The sequence below is a fragment of the Mastigoproctus giganteus genome, chromosome 9, assembly GCF_048544385.1.
Source record: "Mastigoproctus giganteus isolate SK-2022 chromosome 9, ASM4854438v1, whole genome shotgun sequence".
Classification (NCBI taxonomy): Eukaryota; Metazoa; Arthropoda; class Arachnida; order Uropygi; family Thelyphonidae; genus Mastigoproctus; species Mastigoproctus giganteus.
The window spans coordinates 151344799-151365023 of record NC_143583.1 but is presented as its reverse complement, the minus strand read 5'-3'; the positions used below and the strand labels follow the sequence as shown (position 1 = coordinate 151365023).

At 37.7% G+C, this 20225-nt stretch overlaps 1 protein-coding gene across 4 annotated transcripts in view; it reads left to right on the top strand.

The window, feature by feature from the left end:
• The window catches only part of faf (ubiquitin carboxyl-terminal hydrolase-like faf), a 1326265-nt gene that overhangs the window by 793556 nt on the left and 512484 nt on the right, over window positions 1–20225 (top strand). For all 4 annotated transcript variants that reach the window (XM_090382082.1, XM_090382083.1, XM_090382080.1 and 1 more), the window contains one exon: window positions 8148–8320. In XM_090382082.1, coding sequence (XP_090238208.1) covers window positions 8148–8320 — 173 coding nt within the window. The remainder of the gene's footprint in view (window positions 1–8147; window positions 8321–20225) is intronic.

Sequence of the window (20225 nt, the reverse complement as noted above, 5' to 3'; positions counted from 1 at the left end):
CTGGGTGTTGGGAAAGTCTTAGATAACTGTTGATGTTGCAGATGAATTGATTAGATATTTTGCATCAGTCTTTACTGACAAAAGACCCTGCACAGTGAGAAGAGGCTGTGCAAGGGAGGCTGGTCCGTATGAATATCCGCTGATCCATATGAATTTCATATGGATCAGCAGATATAGTAATTCCAGATGGTTGTTTATCAGAAAAACTTTTGAGCATAAAGGCAAGTAAGGCTCCCAGATTCGATTCCATATAGCCTATTATTTTGAAGGAGAGCATTAGGGAGTGTATCGAAGCATTGAGGCTAATTATGAGTACATCTTTGGACTCAAGGGAGATTCTTTTGGATTGGAGAAGCACCAGTGTATAACCAATGCATAAAAGCAGTTTTAAGAGTGAAATTGCTAACTAGAGACTGATTAGTCTGACTTCATTTGTAGGAAAAATCATAGAGGCAATGATTAGGAGTGCATTCAGTGACATTTAGGTAGATATGGTATTCTGAAGGACACACAACATGGTTTTGTTGTGTGTCCTTCATAATACCATATCTACCATATGTATTAGATTATTTTGACACAGTTACTCTTGAGCTGGATTTAGCGAACAATTTTGACCTAGTTTATTTGGATTTTATCAAAAAATTTGCCTCTGTCTTACTGTTACTGTATGTTACTGAGAGGTTACTGTATAAGCTTGAACAGGTTGGGCTTACTGGTAAGATTTTAAGATGGATTGGGGTATCTGCACGGCAGAAGGCAGAGGGTTGTGATTAGTGGATATCCTTCAAATTGGGGTCCCTCAAGGATCGGTTCTTGGCCACTGTGGTTTCTCATTTTCTTAAATGACATCGATGAAGGGCATGAGCAGTGCAGACGAGCTGCAAGAGTAGCTCATGGTGTCTTGTCAATTGATATACAGGAATTTTTCTAGCAGGGATAAGGATGTGATTATTCCCTTGTATAAGGCATTGGTCAGGCCACACCTTGAGTACTGTATACAGGTCTGGAGGCCTCATTTCAAGAAGGATGTAGAGCTGCTCGAACGAGTACAGAGAAGGGCAACAAGATTAGTGAATGGAACAAAGGGTTGCTCTTACGAAGAAAGGCTTAAGTTTTGCAAATTACAGAGCCTGGAGACTAGGCATCGGCGAGGTGATCTGATAGAGGTGTATAAGGCTTTGAATGGCTTGAGCATGCTCAATGCCGATGGGATTCTTCCTCTTGCTCAGAATAATCACCTGAGAGGGCATAAATTCAAATTGAGAAAGGACGGATGTCGGATAGATGTGCGGAAATTTGCCTTTAGCCAGCGGGCAGTTGGTTTGTGGAATAGACTCCCATCGCTTGTTGTTGAAGTTGATAGCCTAAATAAATTTAAGGCTCAGCTGGACAGGTATTTCGAACGAACGGAGGGGTGAAATGAGAGTAGTGGTTTTTTTTTTTTTTTTTTTTTTTGGCTGATGCTGAATAAACTTGCTTTCTTGCATCGTATGCCTCTACTAATGCTAATGCTAATGATGTGAAAATTTGCAGATGACATAAAGATTGGCAAAGTAATTAATGATCAGAGAAGTTGTTGTTATTTGGTTTTTAGGAGCATTAGCAACTAAGGCCATATTGCTCCGGGATATGCGGTGGTCATTCCCTGACCTTTCCGCATCCTCCGTATTTGGTGGTGACAGGCTCGAACCCCGGTCTAATCAAGACGTGTGTGCTGCGCACTGCTGCTCCTTCCCACCTGACTGCGGAGATGCCTCGATCAGAGAAGTGGCAGTTCTGTTTTAATGAAACTAAATTACACTTCGGGAATAGCAACCCACAAATAAATTATACACTTGGTGGGTTTGAATTAAAAACAGTAGAGGAGGAAAGAGATCTGGGAGTTACAATACAGGCAGATATGAAGTTTTCTGAGCAGTGTAAAGTCAGCCAGATAAGCCCATCATGTACTCTCGGTGATTTATCAAACATTATCCTGTTGATAGGGTGGTCATAATGCCACTGTATAAGGCAATTGTACGACCACATTTGAAAAACTGTTTCCAAGTACAGATAGATATCTTATCTGAAAAATGACATTTAACTTCTTGAAAGGGTGCAAAGTCTACTACAATATCATTCTTGAAACTCAAATTGTGAAATCGGCAGAAAATCACCATGTGAGGAAGAAATCTGATTATTTGGGCTACAGAGCTTGGCATTCAGGCATCTTAGAGGTGACCTGATTGAGGTTCATAAAGTTCTGAGAGGGATTAGTAAACTGAAGGTGGAATTCTCACTGTTATAAAGCATTCCAGAACTAGAGGCCATAAATTCAAATTGCAGTGGTTGGGTTTGAGATTAGATTGTAGGAAGATTTCTTTTAGCCAGTAAGTTCTTGATTGTGACCCTTCCAGATAGTTGAGGCTGACAATTTGAATAAATTGAATGATCAACTAGATAATTACCTGTGTGTGTGTGTGGCGGGGGGGGGAAGTCATATAATTTGTATTTTCTTATCTACTCGTGTTTTTTTTTTTTTTTTTTTTTCCCTCCATTTTGTCAGTGCAGCAAAAGCAATTGCTTCCTTTCAGTATATGGAAAATACTATTACTGTAAAGAAATAGTTGAAGCAGTAGATGTCTTGGACTATTAGTTCTGTTCAATTACAGTGTAAGAAACTGATTACTAGATGCTATTATGAAAGAGGAAAGAAAAAATTGCATGATGATCCTTGTGGAAATTATCATGTGCACAAGGATGTTTGTTATTTGTTTGTTATTTGGATTTTTAGAAGCATTAGCAACTAAGGCCATATTGCTCCGGGGATATGCGGTGGTCATTCCCTGACCTTTCCGCATCCTCCGTATTTGGTGGTCATGGACTCGAACCCCGGTCTAATCAAGAAGCGTGTGCTATGCACTGCTGCTCCTGCCCACCTGGCTACGGAGGCGCCAGTATGCACAAGGAAGGTTGTAATATAACATAACTGGTATCTGAAGTCATGCTTGTCATTTTGGCAATTTCTAATTGTGGTGATTCTGAGAGAATATTCAGCCGGGTTTGAAACACAAAGACATGATTTTGCTTCTCTTTCCAGTAGAAGTTTAAGGATGCTCCTAACAGCCCCATCTAGAATGCATGGACATTTTTATTAAAATTTTCACTCAGAATTTCTGAAGATGGCAAAGTCTACAACACTATCATTCTTGAAGCATTCAAAGTCAGTTGATGTGAATTAGTACAGAAATCAATTTAGTAACTTATACTCACCAAAATATTTGGTAAGCTATGTGTCAAATATACTCTAGGAGATAAACAGAGTTGTATACAATACAGCCAAAAAAGTTGTATGGCTGTATTTTAATTAAAATGTTATTTTGCCAGTGAAATTTGATTTCTAGTGTAGTTTCGACTTAAAATCATCCTACTTTTGAAATGCACTGCTTGTTTGATGTTTGTAGAGCAATTGGGAACGGGACATGATATTGCCAAGGGGAATGTCTTAGTGTGTGCATGTAAGGAATGTGAGGAAATCAGGCGCCAACTCAACGTTGTTATGGGCCTATATGAGAGCTTGAAGGACAGGGTGGGTGCCCTCGAAGGATTTAAATTGAGGGGCCCATCAAGCTCTTAGCTGCCCACACCAGTGCCAGAGCTTGAACATCACACAACACAGTGTCAACCCCGAAGGCAGAATGCACTGGTCCCAAAGGAACTAGTTGTTGTCAGTGACTCTATAGGGAAATGGGGAACATATTGTGCAAAAAAGGATAGATGGAACAGGACCAGGGTATGTCTGCCGGGGGCAAAGGGTGATATTGTTGTACATGTTGGCACTAATGATATTAAGAGTAGGAGACCGGCGGAATTACTTAACAAGTATAGGTCACTATTGAAAAAAAGACGTGAGTTAGGGTTGAATTTGAAAGTGTCTGCAATTCTGCCCAGACATGATAGGAGGGAGTATATGGTGAGAACCTTGTCGATCAAATCAGTCCTGGAGGGATTGTGGACTCAAGGGGTAGAATTTTTCTCAGAATGGTTTGTGCTTATTAACAAGAGAGACTGCTTCTACGGGGATGGGATACACTTAAATAGAAAGGGTGCAAGAATATTTGCTGATGCTATTGAGGCAGCAGAGTTAGGTGGGTTGGAAAACTGCTAGCTTGGGGTGGATACACGGAGTAATATATTGACAGAAGCTGCTGGCAGAGGTGAAAGTGATTCTTGCACTGCTTCTATTGAAATGCAAATGAGAAGCAGCCTGGAAAGCAATGGGGATTTCCAGGACTGCCGGAAGTCATAGTGGAACAAGTAAATTCATGAGCTGTGTTAGGGTAACAAAGAGTTGAAACAGGTGCATGTATGCATGCATGTACGCCAATGTTAGGAGTATAGTTAATAAATTTGATGAGCTTTAAGTGCTAGTCAAGACATCAAAGGCAAATATTGTTGGGTTTTTTTGTTTTTTTTTTTTTTATGAAAACCCCAAACACAAAAGGTATCAAAACCTATAGTACTTAGTACCATGCATGGGTTGAAGGAGAAGTATGGGGGGAGGGGCTGCCAAAACTTTGCTCTAGAGACTAAACATGGGTTTCACCACTTCAAGCCTCCAATAAGCAAAGTGGTGGTATTTAACCGGTTGATGAAAGTCATCTACCACCAATAAATTATCAAAGACGTGGTGTAACACAGACATAAGCAGTGCAGAATTGGAATTTGGAGAGTACAATATGTACAGAAAGGATAGAAAGGAAGGGATGGGTTATGCTGTTAGTTAAGAAACACATAAAATCTAAGGAAGTGCATCCAGTCAATGTTGGTGGACAATGCAATGTTGAGTCTGTTTCGTGTGACATAAGCACTGGGAAAGGAAAAATGAGAGCAGGTGTGTGTTATAGGCCTAATGAATCTGGTGAGTATAATGAGCAATTGTGCAGAGAAATAGAGTGGGCCAGTAAATCAGTGTATCTTATAATGGGGGATTTTAATTTCCCAGAGATTGACTGGAATTTGTGGGTTGATCGCGCGCGCACACACACAAACAAACACACACACACACACACACACACACACAAAGAAAGGCCTTTTTGGATTTTTTGGATGATTATTTTGCATTGAGAATCTGCAGATAAAGGAACCACTAGGTTCAGTGATCACAGTGTGCTGAAGTGGGATTTACTCAAAGAGGTAACTACCATCAGGGGTAAAGGGAAGGGTTTTTGTTTTCGTAAAGGTGACTAGCCGTTGTCTCAGACAGTATTTAAATTCTGTACAGTGAGACCAACTAATGATGATACCAACAGCAAATACAAAATGGGAAGCATTCAAAGAATTAAACTTGGAAGCTACTAGGCTTTTCATGCCAACTAAAAAATATTGTTCAAGATTTATACCTAAATGGATGTCAGATGAACTAATCAGACATGTGGCAGAGAAGAAAAATGGATGGGATACATATAAATAAACAGGTGACACAGAAGCTTATGATAGGTATTAGCTGGTCTGTAACCAAGTCACAAAGGAGGATTACAAAAAATCTTTGGCAAAGGATGCAAAGAAAAACAGCAAAGAGTTCTTTACTTATGTAAACTCTAGAAGGAAGGGGATGAATCAGATTGGTCCACTTGATATAGATGGTTCAACTGTTGATGATCCTGCTCAGGTAGCTAACAAACTAAATGAATATTTTGCATCTAAATTCACACATGAGGAGTTATTCAGGAAGAGGAATGCCAGAAGTGTATTAAACTCTGGCAGTAAGCTAAATAATCTTGTAATAACTGAGAGTAAAGTGGAGAAGAAATGTTTGAAGATAAACATAAGAAAGGCACTTAGTGTGGATGGAATCTATTCAGTTACATCAATTGAGGCAACAAAGGAAGTAAGCAAACCCTTAGCAATAGTTATGAGAGCTTCCTTGGACTCAGGAGATGTACCCATGGACTGGAGATGGCAAATGCAAATCCAGTCCACAAAGGGTGACACAGGTAATTACAGACCTATTAGTTTAGCTTCTGTTCCAGGGAAATTAATGAAGGCACTTTTTTAAAGAGGTATTGTAGTATCGTCTAGACAAGACTTCAGTTATAGCTTGGACACAGCATGGGTTTTTTAAGAGGAGGTCTTGTATGACCAATTTGATTGGATACTATGATGTAGTCACAAAGGAACTGTAAAGAATAATTTTGATATCATATATTTGGATCATAGAAAGGCTTTTGATACTGTTGTACATGGAAGACTGCTGTACAAATTGAAGCAGTGTGGCATTGGAGACAAATTGCTGTTATGGATAAAGGGATGGTTGAGTGGGAGAAGACAGAGTGATAATCAGTGGACTCTGCTCTTCGTGGACTAATGTTATTAGTGGAGTCCCCTAGGATTTTGTTGTTGGGTGCATTGTTGTTTTCTGTATTTATTAATGATATTAAGTTATATCAGGCTTAATGTCCTAATTTGAAGACAATACGAAGGTCAGGAGGGTTGTTAGTATGTCACTAATAACACTACGCTGCTGCAACAGGATCTAGAAAAGTTGTGCAGATGTGCTGAGAGGTGGCAACTGAAGTTTAATATTGACAAATATAAAATACTGCATATGGGAAGCAGTAACCTCTGAGCAACCCTGCACTTTTGAACATTATTAATGGGTCTATCTGTCCACCGCTTTTCATCTCATTCCCTTTCAGCATTATTAAGAAAAAAAATGTGTGTTATCTTCCTTTTCGGAAACCCCTTGTGTGTGTGTGTGTGTGTGTGTGTGTGTGTGTGTGTGTGTGTGTGTGTGTGTGTGTGTGTGTGTGTGTGTGTGTGTGTGTGTGTGCGTGTGTGCACACACACACATTAATTAATATATCCAACGATATATATATACTTCCCATCTTTGATTTTTATAAATATTAGAGGGGAGAGATGGGTGCATATTTTTACATATAACCATAATACCAAGGAAGAATTATTTTATGGTTACAACCTGACCCAACCTTTTCATGAATGACTATTTGCATAATACATTTGATTCTGTTTATTTGGGATACATCGGGACTAGTGCCTTTTGGTCCGATTAAGCGACTGCCCTAATTATCCGAAGTTTCATGTAAATAGATAAAAATACAATGGACACCCCCCCCCTTTTTTTTTTACAATTGGTTCACTGTACAATCAAATCACGTTGCGATGGACTCACCATAAAATAAAGTACCATTCACTGTACGATGTGTAGTAAGAGCCGGTCATTGTGATCACATTTGTGAATTGAATTTTAGTTCTATTAAACAGTCATTGTAATTAGCAAAAATAGGAGGGATATTATCCACAGGCCATAAAAGTAAAGATATATTAAACACAAATTTACCCTTTATTACCTTACTAATTAAAAAATTAAATGATACATGAAAATCAGAAGAATATATAAATCAGAAGAAGAAAGTACATACTAACTAGTTGACATTTGTGGGTGAGGGTTAAAATTTAAAACAGTAAAAAGATAAGCAATCAATAACAAAGAACACAGCACACACAAATTGCAAGTAACATGAAACACGCAAGTGAAGTGAGAACGGAGTAACAAGTTATGAAGCTTTAAAAATAGGAATGAAGAGATTATTCTGAAAATTAATTTTTTATATGATTGAAGATTCCATGGAAGTGTAAACACATTTCACCATAATAACCCACAGAAATTCAGCTGACGGTATTATCGCAAATTCAGTAAGATCGAGTTTACTGTCCGTTTATGATAGATTTCACTAACAGAAAAGCCCAATAAACAGGTGACTGCTAATTATTTTATGGTTGTGACCTCCAGCATTTCGACCGAACCATGTGGTACCTCAGAGACAATCGTAGGGTAATCTCCATTGCTGCGGTCTCCTGCCCCAATTAAGCGAAGTAAACCCTGGCTATTTTATCGATTGGGTTCTATTTTTTAAGATTTTCCCCAAATAAACGGTTGCCCGATTAACCGGTGGCCCAAATAACCAGAATCCACTGTAATACCAAAAATTCATTTAATAAATTCATTTTAATAAATTTAAATTCAACATTTTGAATACTTATACTTGGACTATTACTCACGAGAGGGAATAAATTAAAACTACTCAGTTGAGGTGTCCCTACTCACTGTATAAAACTAATAGTTTAATTTTGTTTTCTTTCAGCAAAATAATACAGATTCAGGTGAAAATGAAGGATTGGTGAAAAGCCAGAGTCAGGAAGATATGAGAAAAGATTACAACTTGGGAGTATTGAAACAGGTGCAGGCAATATTTGGATTTTTAGCATTCAGTAAACTTCAGTATTATGTACCAAGGGGATTCTGGAGGCACTTCAGGTATGCTATTTAAGTAACTTTAGGTTATTTAGACTTCATATTAATACAAGAACTCTCCGACTTATGTAAGGGTTGCATTCCGCAGAACACTACGTGTTGGAATTTCCCCCATGCTTGTGCAGCACTTACAACTGTGCTTGCTGAATTGATTGAATCAAAAAAAGAAATGTTCAACAAACATGTAAATAGAATTATTTGTTTTATTTATTCAATTTTTTATCTTGTGTGCAGGAAAAGTTACAAAAGCTTGCAATTTTAAAAAATTTCAAAATTATAAAATTACAAAAGAAAGAGAGGTGACAGGCATAACATCAGTAAGTTTCACCTCTCGAGCATCGTTGACAGAATGACGTCTTCAGCTCATAAGAACACCACTGCGGAGGTTGAGGGCTGTGGAGATTTAGAAGGGGTCAGCTGCTGAATCGCTTACAAAAGATGATATTAATGGATGACTGTACGGTAGCTTTTTTTCTTTTCATCGTAGATTTCTTTGTAGCAAGCAAGCATATCATTCACCCCTCTGTTAACTTTTAAAAATCGTTTGCTGTCAAGATCCATCTTTTCAAACCTCACCATTGCTGATGCAATTTCACAAAATGGCATTGCCATCTCTCTGGTGATGAAGCGTCTTGGCTCTTCATTTGGTTCATCGTGAGCTTCGTCGGCATGTTCTTCTTTCACTATCGCTGCCTGCAAGTCAATAAGGTCTTCGTTAGACAATTCCTTCTCTTCTTCCTCTGTTATCTTCTCCATGTCTTTGGCAACAACCTCAACTTGAAGTAGCTCTGCAACCTTTACAATCTTATCTGTAACCTTGTCGTATGATTCGTAATTTTCAAATCCTTTGAAGCCTTTTATGTGCCGTGGGCATCTTCCTTGTGCCATTTAAACAACTTGTAGTAATTTCCACCCAGGCCTTATTAATTTTTAAGATGCTGTTGTAAATATTGTAAGATTTCCAAGAGTCTCTTAATGTAAATTTTTTCTCATCTACTGCAGACAATGCCTGAACAAATGTTGTGCGTAAATAGTATGCTTTTAAATTCAAAATGACACCCTGATCCATAGGTTGGATGAGTGAAGTTATGATTGGTGGTAGAAATATGAATCTCGCGTTCGAATTGAAATCATCTAGATCATAAGATGTCCAGGAGCATTATCTGATAGAAGCAAGATCTTGAAAGGAATGTTGTTGTCTCTACAATATTTTTCAACCTCGGGAATGAAACAGCATTTAAACCAATCCTCAAAGAGAGATATTGTTATCCATGCTCTCTGGTTTAATCGGAAATGCACGGGTAGGCTGGCTTTATTGATGCCCTTAAATACACGAGGATTTCCAGAATGGTACACAAGTGGTGGTTTTAATCTGTAATCTCCTGCTGCATTAGCCTCAAGCAAGAGCATAGCCATATCTTTTGATGCCTTTAAACCTGGCATTGTATTTTCCTGTTTGGCAATATATGTTCGATCTGGCATTTTTTCCCCAATACAGAGCAGTCTCGTGAACTTTAAAAATTTGCTGTGTTGAATAGCCACTTCATCAATAATTTTTTCCAACACATCACAAAATTTCTCTGCAGCTGCAGAATTGGCACTATTGACTTCACTGCATACTTTAACGTGGAAACCAACGCGAATCTTGAACCTATTAAACCACCCGTTGTTTGCCACCAACTTGGTTTGGAGTTCACCATACTTATCCTTAATATCTTGATAAATACTTGTTGCTTTTGCTTGAATGGTCAATAGACTCAGGGGCACTCGCTTCTGAATCTGATTTTCCATCCATATTAATAGCTGTTCCATCTTTGATATAGTACCTGAACGTTGTTTTGTGATCACTGTTGATCTTAAATGCATTGATCCTTTTACGTATTCTTTTATACGTGCACTGTCCTTTCAAAAAGTATTCCCTGTTGAAGCAGTGAGACCTAATTCCCTTGCAAAAGATGACAAATTTTTGTTCTGCTTTGTGCTTCTTAATCGTTTTCATCTTCATTTCTAAATCAATTTTGTTTCATTTCCTAGCACAGCCAGCACTTGCACTTTCCGTTGGTCCCTTTCCCTTCATCATTGTAATTCGTAAATAGATATGAAGAGAAAATTTCTGAAAATTTGTTTTTTATATGATTGAAGATTTCAGTGAAGGGAACACATTTCGCCATAATAGTGTAAAAACCCACACAATTGCAGTTATCGGTATTATCGTAAATGCAATAAAATCGAGTTTACTACCCATTTATAATTGATTGCACTGAGAGAAGAGCCCAATAAATTGGAAAGTGCAAATTGTTTTTGTTTTTTGGTCATGACTTCCAGAAATGTGCTTTAGAAATATATCACAGAGGTGTTCAAAATTGATTCTTATAACGGGAACATATGATAACGATGAAAGTGTAGTGCAGTTTCCATTATAAATATGACCTTTTAGAGAGATGAATAGCTTAGTAATGTAGCAAAATTTTCAACTTCCAATGACTTGGAACAATTACAAAAAAAAAAAAAAAAAAAAACCCAATGTGTCTTCACATTACGATATTTTCTTGATACCTCCATTTATTCCTACGGGATGCAAAATACGTTTTTTAATACGATTTTTTAAAGTTTGCACCTGCCAGCAAAAATTTCCATTAAGTCGAATTTCCCTAAGTTGAGTTATACGTAAGTCGGGGAGTTCCTGTACTATAGTATTTAAAGAATATTTTAAAATTAAAATATGGGGATGTATGTTGTCCCAACATAAATTCTTCCTGATGATATGCAGTTGTCCCAAAATTCTTACCATCGGGAGGAATTGGTGGAAATCTTCAATGTTAGCTGGTTGAGTTTTGTCATTAGATTTCCATGTATTCTGTTGAATTTTTATTTCATCAAAACTTCATTCTTTCAGCTCTATGTTAAATTGGAATACGAGAAAAAAATCTTGTGTAGGAAGTCTGTTGATTATGAAGAATGGTATACTACAGAAATTATTTCTCTTTTTTGGCAAAAAATGCCTAAATTGATTATTGAGGTCTGCAAGAATATTGTTTTGGTAGGGAAACATATTCACTGTTTTGAAACAAGTAATTGTGGCATTTTTTTCCTTTAACTTTTTATTTCAGTTAAATCAGTATCAATGCACTTGATTAAAAGTGGGGTCCACTTTTATCTTTCTTTTCATTTCTTTCACAGTTCTCAAGGTTAAACTTGTTAGTCATATCAATTTGATTATATCGCATTCTTCCTGGTTTTCTGCCCATTTCAGTGCTGTTTCTTTTTTGTTAACATTTTACCATAAAAAAACCAGAAAAATAATAAATAACACAGTTGTGGGCCGATATTATTCTTATTGAATCTAGAGCTAAACTAAACATAATGTGAAATGAAGAGAACAAAATATGTTATGGAAAATTGGATCCACTGAAGCGAATGACTAAACTATCACTCATGGTTTCTGAGAAAACCATTGGTTTTCTTGTCTAACATTTCACCAGATATACAACGAAATACTCTCGTAGCATAATAAACATTTCTCTCAAATACTACCATTAATTCAAAAAAAAAAGAAGAAAAATCAGCAATTCAAATTATTCCAGATAACCAATGTTCTACTGTACTTGAGAGTTTTCATGTTGGTATTGATGTGATGTTATGTTTTGAAACAAAAATCTATATCTGTGAACATTTGCATTTTTTTTTTTTTTTTTTTTTTTTGACAGTTAAAAATCATATATATTGTGGGATATAAAATATTTACCCATTCTAAGTATTGTTAAATAGTGAAACTGTTTTTCTTATTGATACAAGGAAGACAGTGATCTTTTCACTTTGTTTTTTTTTTTTTTTCCTCTCATAGAGAGAACCAGCTCATGCTGTATCTGAGATATCTCAGTGGATATCTTATACTGAGATCCTCAGATAAATACACTTTCCAGTAGCAAGGAATTCTTGAATATATTTCTTAAAATTTTAATTAAATAAGATAGTTAGACTGAAACTTTTTACATCCCTGCATTGCTTTTATTCATTAACTGAAAATAGTAGTCAGTAAGATCACTTATAGCTGTCTTTATCGGCCATTTTGTCAATAAAGATAAAGCTATACAAGTATCAAACTGCACCCCTGAGTCATTAGACTCTTTTAGGTAAATAGTGTTATTATCATTATTGGTGTATTCTTTATTTAAAAAAAAAAAAAAAACTGCTCAGTTGAGGGGAGCACTACCCAGAAGTAAGATTTATTCGTACTAAATTCAAACACAGTGTTTTAACTTGGTATGAAGAATAAATCTATATGAAACAACTTGTCCTTTTTTTATTATTGTCCTTTTTTTTTTTTTTTTTTTTTTTTTTGTGAATTCAAATTGTATTGTCCCATTGAAGTTCATTGTTTCAATGGTATCTTTCTGTGCATATGTCATATTATATCAGTTGAATGCTTCCCATTACCTGCTGTAAAAATGCATGATTGCAGGTGCTATGAAATTAGTATTAGTAATGGCGGCATGGTGCAAGAAAGCCTATGGCTTATGCTGCACCAGCCAAAAAAAAAAAAAATCTCTTAGGTACTCTAAGATTCTATTCATTAGCAAATTAGCATACAAACAGTTAATTTCAAGGAAGAATAGCGAAATAATTGTTTTGCGGAAGGACTTATCTAGTCTGTATTTTTAAGAAAGATTATCTGTAATCAGCCGTCTGTGTCTAGAATTCTTAAAAATAGAAATGGAAATGTTGGAAATTCTGGAATAGGACTGAAATGAAGTGAAGTGGTACTCCATTACTGGGCAAACTTTTAAAATGTGTGAGTTTCAGTGATCTTCTTGGAAGTTCCATAGACCTGAAAGGCATATGGGAGAAAGATACCAGTGTTGTGGCTCCCTGTCCCATGAGCCTGGTAGTTTTAGCATATTTAATGTGAACATGTGTATTAAAGCTGGCATTCAGATGCTAAATTATTAACTGTGTCCTGTGTTAACAGTTTTACTTTGGTTGCACAACTGACACAAACATCATCCAATTTACAACTTGGTATTTGTTTCTTGCTTTGAAGGCATAATCCTCCTGAAAGAATTTGATGTAAGACTGGATTTTTCAAGTTTCAATATGAAATTTGATTTAGATATTTCCTCATTTGGTGAGTTGCCTGATTTATGAATTTGCCCATTAGTGCTGTTAGAGGAGGTGAGACAACTTCTGACTATAATAACAGTACAGGTCAGCTCACTCTGAGTGGTTGAATTTTTATAGTGTTGTGGTAGAAAGCCACTGTTCAGTGTGAATTTTACATTTGTGTAGCTGTCTTAGCACCACCTTCTTTAGATTCTCTGTTCTATTGAATCCTTAGAGTGCCTAAGAGGTGTTAAACAATGATTAGGTTTAGATTTCAAATTACCTACTTACCTTCATATTTGTACACCAGGAGAAGTGCCATCTTTCTTTCACTGGAGTCCACTGCTTCATCGAGTAATACTGTTTCAATTTTTATCAATTTTTCATAGTCACAGGGAACTTTGCCATAACTTCTTGGCATAGCAGTTTTCTCAATATGAATCATAATGTCATCTCTCTCTCTCTCTCTCTCTCTCTCTCTCTCTCTCTCTCTCTCTCTCTCTCTCTCTCTCTCTCTCTCTCTCTCTCTTTCTCTCTCTCTCTCTCTCTCTTTTAAGAAAGTTATCTTGATGTCAATGCAGAGTAGTGTGTACTAAACTAGGCAAGCATTTTTTACTTCGTAAAGCAGAGTGTTTTCTGATATCAGTCATACTATGTTATACTGTTGGGACCATTGATGATATTACCAACAGCAAATTCTAAGTTGTAAGCTACTGGTTTTTCATACCAACTAAAAAATAGTGTTCCAGGCTTTAGACCTAAATGGATGTCAGATGAACTGGTGGGACATCTGGCAGATATGAAAAATGTATGGGATACATATAAATGATCAGGTGATACAGAAGGCTATGGTAGATAAACTTATCTGTATTCAAGTCACAAAGCAGGTTAAGAAAGTTATGGCAGATTATGAGAAATACCTGGGCAAATAATGCCAAGAAAGGCATCAAAGGCTTCTTTACTTTTATTAGTAGTAGAAAGAAGAGGTTGAATCACAATAGTCTATTTGATTTTGATGTTGATGATCATGTTGAGATTGCTGACAAACTGAATAGGAAATTTTCATCTATACTGGGGTTCAAAGAAAATGCATCACCTAGGAATTTCACATTTCTAACCCTTTTTCACAATGGTATGTTACATTAATGACTAGCATCACAAATAGAAATATAAACAAAAGATATTTATCAATATTTAAGGCAAAGCTAAGTAGTATTTGACAGGTGCTCTCAAAATATTCCAAAATGAGCATTTGCAACCTTAATACAACAGTTTTGGTAAACACGACAATTATGGCTGAAATGTTATCAGAAGCCCTCAATTTGCTTCAGTTTATCATTTTAAATGGAAAACAAAATGAAAAGTTCACCAGGTGGAAACTAATATTTAGTTGAACTACCTCCGGCCCTGGTGACAGAAGCACACTGTCGAGGCATTGACAAGATCAATTTCTGAAGAAATTAACTGATAGTTTGTGGTTCCAAACATGAATTATGGCTTCCTGAAGTTCACGAAGGGTCTTCGGTTTCTTTCTGGCAACTGCAGATTCCACCCGATGCCAACAGTTCTCTGTAGGATTCAGGTCCGGGCTGTTTCCTGGCCAGCTAGCGGTTGTAATGGACTGCTCTTCCAACCATTTTTTCCCTGTAACAAATGTAAACACATTACTTTCAAACCTCTAATGCAGAAATGAAGTATTAACTGTGTCCTAAAGTAATTACAGAAGTGCCTACTTCCACTTTTCGCACGATGACAAGGAGCAGAGTCATCCTGAAAGATGTAGTTATTTGGCAGGTTAAAATAGTCTCTAATGGCTGGCAGCAATTTGCCTTCCAGTATATCCAGGTATCCATTGGCATTTACGGAACCTTTTATAAACTGCAAGTGACCTACTCTGCAATATGAAATGCACCCCCATATAATTCGGCTGGTAGGGAATTTCACTGTAGATACAGTCTGGATGGTATTCTTCACCACATCTACGGTAAATTGTTTATCTCCTATCAGAGCCATTTCACTGTTATTTCACTTTGCAGTTCAATGAGACAATCTTGTAATACAATGTCAACATCAACCACATTGTCCTCAAATGAATCCAACACCCAGTCTTGAGACAGTCATCTCTAGCAGGTTGTTGAACCGAAATTGCATATCATTATACAAATTCTTCAAATGCTCAATATACACAAAAGATCATCATCTATATCAAGAGTGACCAATGATGGAAATTGCATTAACTTGTCACATTAACTTGTGACTACTCAAGTTAATTGCATTAACTTGAGTAGTTTGAGGTTTCCAAGGAAAACAGTAATGGCATCTTTGCAAGATATGAGAATGCAGTTTTTTCCTTGCAACTGTTTATTCAACAAATTCAGCTTTTCGAATATATCTGATAGATAATATATGTCACACTTAGCAGCAACGAGCGTTCTCCAAGCTGCTTATCACTTAGAAATGATACAATACTGCCCCAAAGTCCAACCAAACTATGAAGACAATTACAGACAGGAGGGTCTGCTGACGAGGCTATTAGGAGACGGTCGTGTTCAAAGCCGCTAAGTGGATTTTTCTTATTTATTGATTTGAAATTATTGTTTTTCTAAAACTTTTGATTTAAATTTAGTAGTATAACATTATTTTGTGATTTTCTGATTAATTTGGTGTATTTATTCTTTACTCGGCCTTGTAATTGCATAAAGGTATCGGTAAGGGTATCCACGTGTTTGCAACTCCGCTGAACGAGAAGTTCTTTAGCCATATTTAGCCACTTGATTGAATATTTTTTACATCGAATGATTTCTGTAAGTAGCTTATAGGCCTAGTAAGGATCGTTAGTTTATTCTGAATTGAGACAGCGAGATTTGAAAGTTAATTAATACTTAAGTGTCCGTAGATTTACCGTTCGTAGCTTTCTCGCCTTTGTGATACGATAGTTATATACTGTAGTAGATAGCGTTAGTTGAACTTCGTTAGCAGTTAAATTGTACTTTTAAATAAATACATATAACGACTTAGATTACAGACGTAATATAATTAATTATATTTAACATAATTAATAACATAACATAATTAATTATAATTAATTAATAAATTAATAGAATCATGACTCAGACCAGAGCAGCAAAGCAAAAGGCTCAAGCTAATGGAAGTGCTGTGGCTCAGAGCAGAACTGAGGGGGGGCAGTTGTCCTCTGACTCACAGCCTTATAAAATGCACTGTTTGCTTGATGTTTGCAGAGCAATCGGGTACGGGACATGATACTGCCATGGGGGATGTCATTGTGTGTGCGCGATGCAAGGAGTGTATCGGTATCGGGCAACAACTCAGCATTCTTGTGGGCCTATATGAGAGCTTGAAGGACAGGGTGGATGCCCTCGAAGAAACTAAATTTAGGGGCCCATCAAGCTCTCAGCTGCCCACATCAACGCCAGAGCTTGCACTTGGGCATCACGTGACACAGAGGCAACCCCCAGGGCCGAATGCGCTGGTCCCGAAGGAACTAGTAGTTGTTGGTGACTCTATTGTCAGGGAAACGGGGAACATGCTTTTTAAAAAGGATAGGTGGAACAGGACCAGGGTATGTCTGCCAGGGGCAAAGGTTGATGACGTTGTAGAGCGAATATCATCTTTTAAGGGCACAAAAGGTGATATAGTTGTACATGTTGGCACTAATGATATTAAGAGTAGGAGACCGGCAGAATTACTTAACAAGTACAGGTCACTGTTGAACAAAAGCCGAGAATTAGGGTTGAATTTGAAAGTATCTGCAATTCTGCCCAGACACGATAGGAGGGAGTATATGATGAGAGCCTTGTCGATCAATTCGGCCCTGGAAAGATTGTTCAAGGCTCAAGGGGTAGAATTATTTTTAAGCCTGGACTGTACTTGTTAACAGGAGAGATTGCTTCTACAGGGATGGGATACACTTAAATAGAAAGGATGCAAGAATATTTGCTGCTGCTATCGAGGCAGTGTTAGGTGGGTCGGAAAACTGCTAGCTTGGGGGGAGACAAAGACCAATAGATTGACAGTAGCCACTAGCAGAGGTGAAAGAGATTCTTGCACTCCTTCTATTAGAATGAGCAGAAGCCTGAAAAACAAGATGCATGATATTTCAGAGACTGCTGGGAGCCATTGCGGTACAAGTAAACACATGGGGTGTGTTAGGGTAGCTAAGAATAGAAACAGGTGCAGGTATACTTGCGTGTACACCAATGCTACGAGTTTAGTAAATAAATTTGGTGAATTTGAGGTATTGCTCAAAACATCAAATGCAGAACTGGAATTTGGGGAGTACAACGTCTACAGAAAGGATAGACAGGATAGAAAGGGGGAGGGGTTATGCTATTAGTTAAGAAACACATAAAAACCAAGGAAGTGAAGCCAGTCGACATCGCTGGACAGTGCAGTGTTGAGTCAGTTTGGTGTGACATAAGCATTGGGAGATCAAAATTGAGAGTAGGAGTGTGCTATAGGCCTAATGACTCTGATGAGTATAATAAGAAACTGTACAGGGAAATAGAGTGGGCCAGTAAATCAAATCAAAGAGTGTTATAATGGGAGATTTTAATTTCCCAGATATTGACTGGAATTTGGGGGCTGGTTACTCACACACTAGCAGGGCTTTTGTGGATTTATTGGATGATTGTTTTCTACATCAGCATGTTCAGGAGGCAACTAGAGGGAATAATACTCTTGATTTGATTATCAGCAGTGATTTTTCATGCATTAAGAATCTGCAGATAAATGAACCACTAGGTGGCAGTGATCACAGTGTGCTGAAGTGGGATTTACTCAAAGAGGTAACTACCATTAGGGGTAAAGAGAAGGGTTATTGCTTTCGTAAAGGCGACTACGATGGACTGAGACAGTATTTAAATCCTATACAGTGGGACCAACTGATGATGTTACCAGCAGCAAATGCAAAATGGGAAGCATTCAAAGAACTTATCTTGGAAGCTACTAGGCTTTACATACCAACTAAGAAATATTGTTCAAGGTTTAAGCCAAAATGGATGTCAGATGAACTGATGAGGCATATGGCAGAGAAGAAAAATGCATGGGATACTTACAAATTAACACATGACACAGAAGCTTATGATAGATACAAGTTGATATGCAACCAAGTTACAAAGGAGGTTAGGCAGGCGAAGGCAGATTACGAGAAATCCTTGGCAAGGGATGCAAAGAAAAACAGCAAAGAGTTCTTTACTTATGTAAACTCTAGAATGAAGGGGATGAATCAGATTGGTCCACTTGATATTGATGGGTCAACTGTTGATGATCCTGCTCAGGTAGCTAACAAACTGAATGAATATTTTGCATCGACATTCACACATGAGGAGTTGTTCAGCGAGGGGAATGCCAGAGGTGTATTCAACTCTAGCAGTAAGCTACAGAATCTTGAAATAACTGGGAGTAAAGTGGAGGAGAAACTGTTGAAGATAAACACAAGAAAGGCACTTGGGGTGGATGGGATCTATCCAGTTATTTAAAGGAGGCAGCAAAGGAAGTAAGCAAACCCTTAGCCATAATTATGAGAGCTTCCTTGGACTCAGGGGAGGTACCCATAGATTGGAAATGTGCAAGTGTGATTCCAATTCACAAAGGAGGATCAAAGGCTGACACAAGTAATTATAGACCTGTGAGCTTAACTTCTGTTCCAGGAAAATTAATGGAGGCACTGGTTAAAGAAGCACTGCAGGATCATTTAGACAAGACTTCAGTTATAGCTCGGACACAGCATGGTTTTGTTAAGAGGAAGTCTTGCCTGACTAATTTGATTGGATACTATGATGCAGTCACAAAAGAACTGGATGCAGGGAATAGCTTTGATATTATATACTTGGATCTTAGAAAGGCTTTTGATACTGTTGCACATGGAAGACTGCTACACAAATTGGAGCAGTGTGACATTGGAGGCAAATTGCTGCTATGGATAAAGGGGTGGTTGAGGGGGAGAAGACAGGGGGAGAAGCTCATCGTGGACTAATGTTATTAGTGGAGTCCCTCAGGGCTCAGTGTTGGATCCATTATTGATTTCTGTATTTATAAATGATATTGATGATGGTATATCAAGCTTAATGTCCAAGTTTGCAGACGATACAAAGGTTGGCAGGGTTGTAAAGGACACTACTGACACTATGCTGCTGCAACAGCATCTGGAAAGGTTGAGCAGATGGGCTGAGAGGTGGCAAATGAAGTTTAACATTGACAAATGTAAAGTACTACACATGGGAAACAGCAACCCCAGAGCAACGTACCAACTCTGTGGTACTACACTTACAGTGGTAGAGAATGAAAGGGACTTGGGGGTGGTTGTGCAGGCAGATATGAAGTTCTCTGAGCAGTGCAGATGGGCTGCAAGACTAGCTCATGGAGTATTGTCAATGATATACAGGAATATTTCCAGCAGCGATAAGGAGGTGATTATTCCCTTGTATAAGGCAATGGTCAGGCCACACCCATAGATTGGAAATGTGCAAATGTGATCCCAATTCACAAAGGAGGATCAAAGGCTGACACAAGTAATTATAGACCTGTGAGCTTAACTTCTGTTCCAGGAAAATTAATGGAGGCACTGGTTAAAGAAGCACTGCAGGATCATTTAGACAAGACTTCAGTTATAGCTCGGACACAGCATGGTTTTGTTAAGAGGAAGTCTTGCCTGACTAATTTGATTGGATACTATGATGCAGTCACAAAAGAACTGGATGCAGGGAATAGCTTTGATATTATATACTTGGATCTTAGAAAGGCTTTTGATACTGTTGCACATGGAAGACTGCTACACAAATTGGAGCAG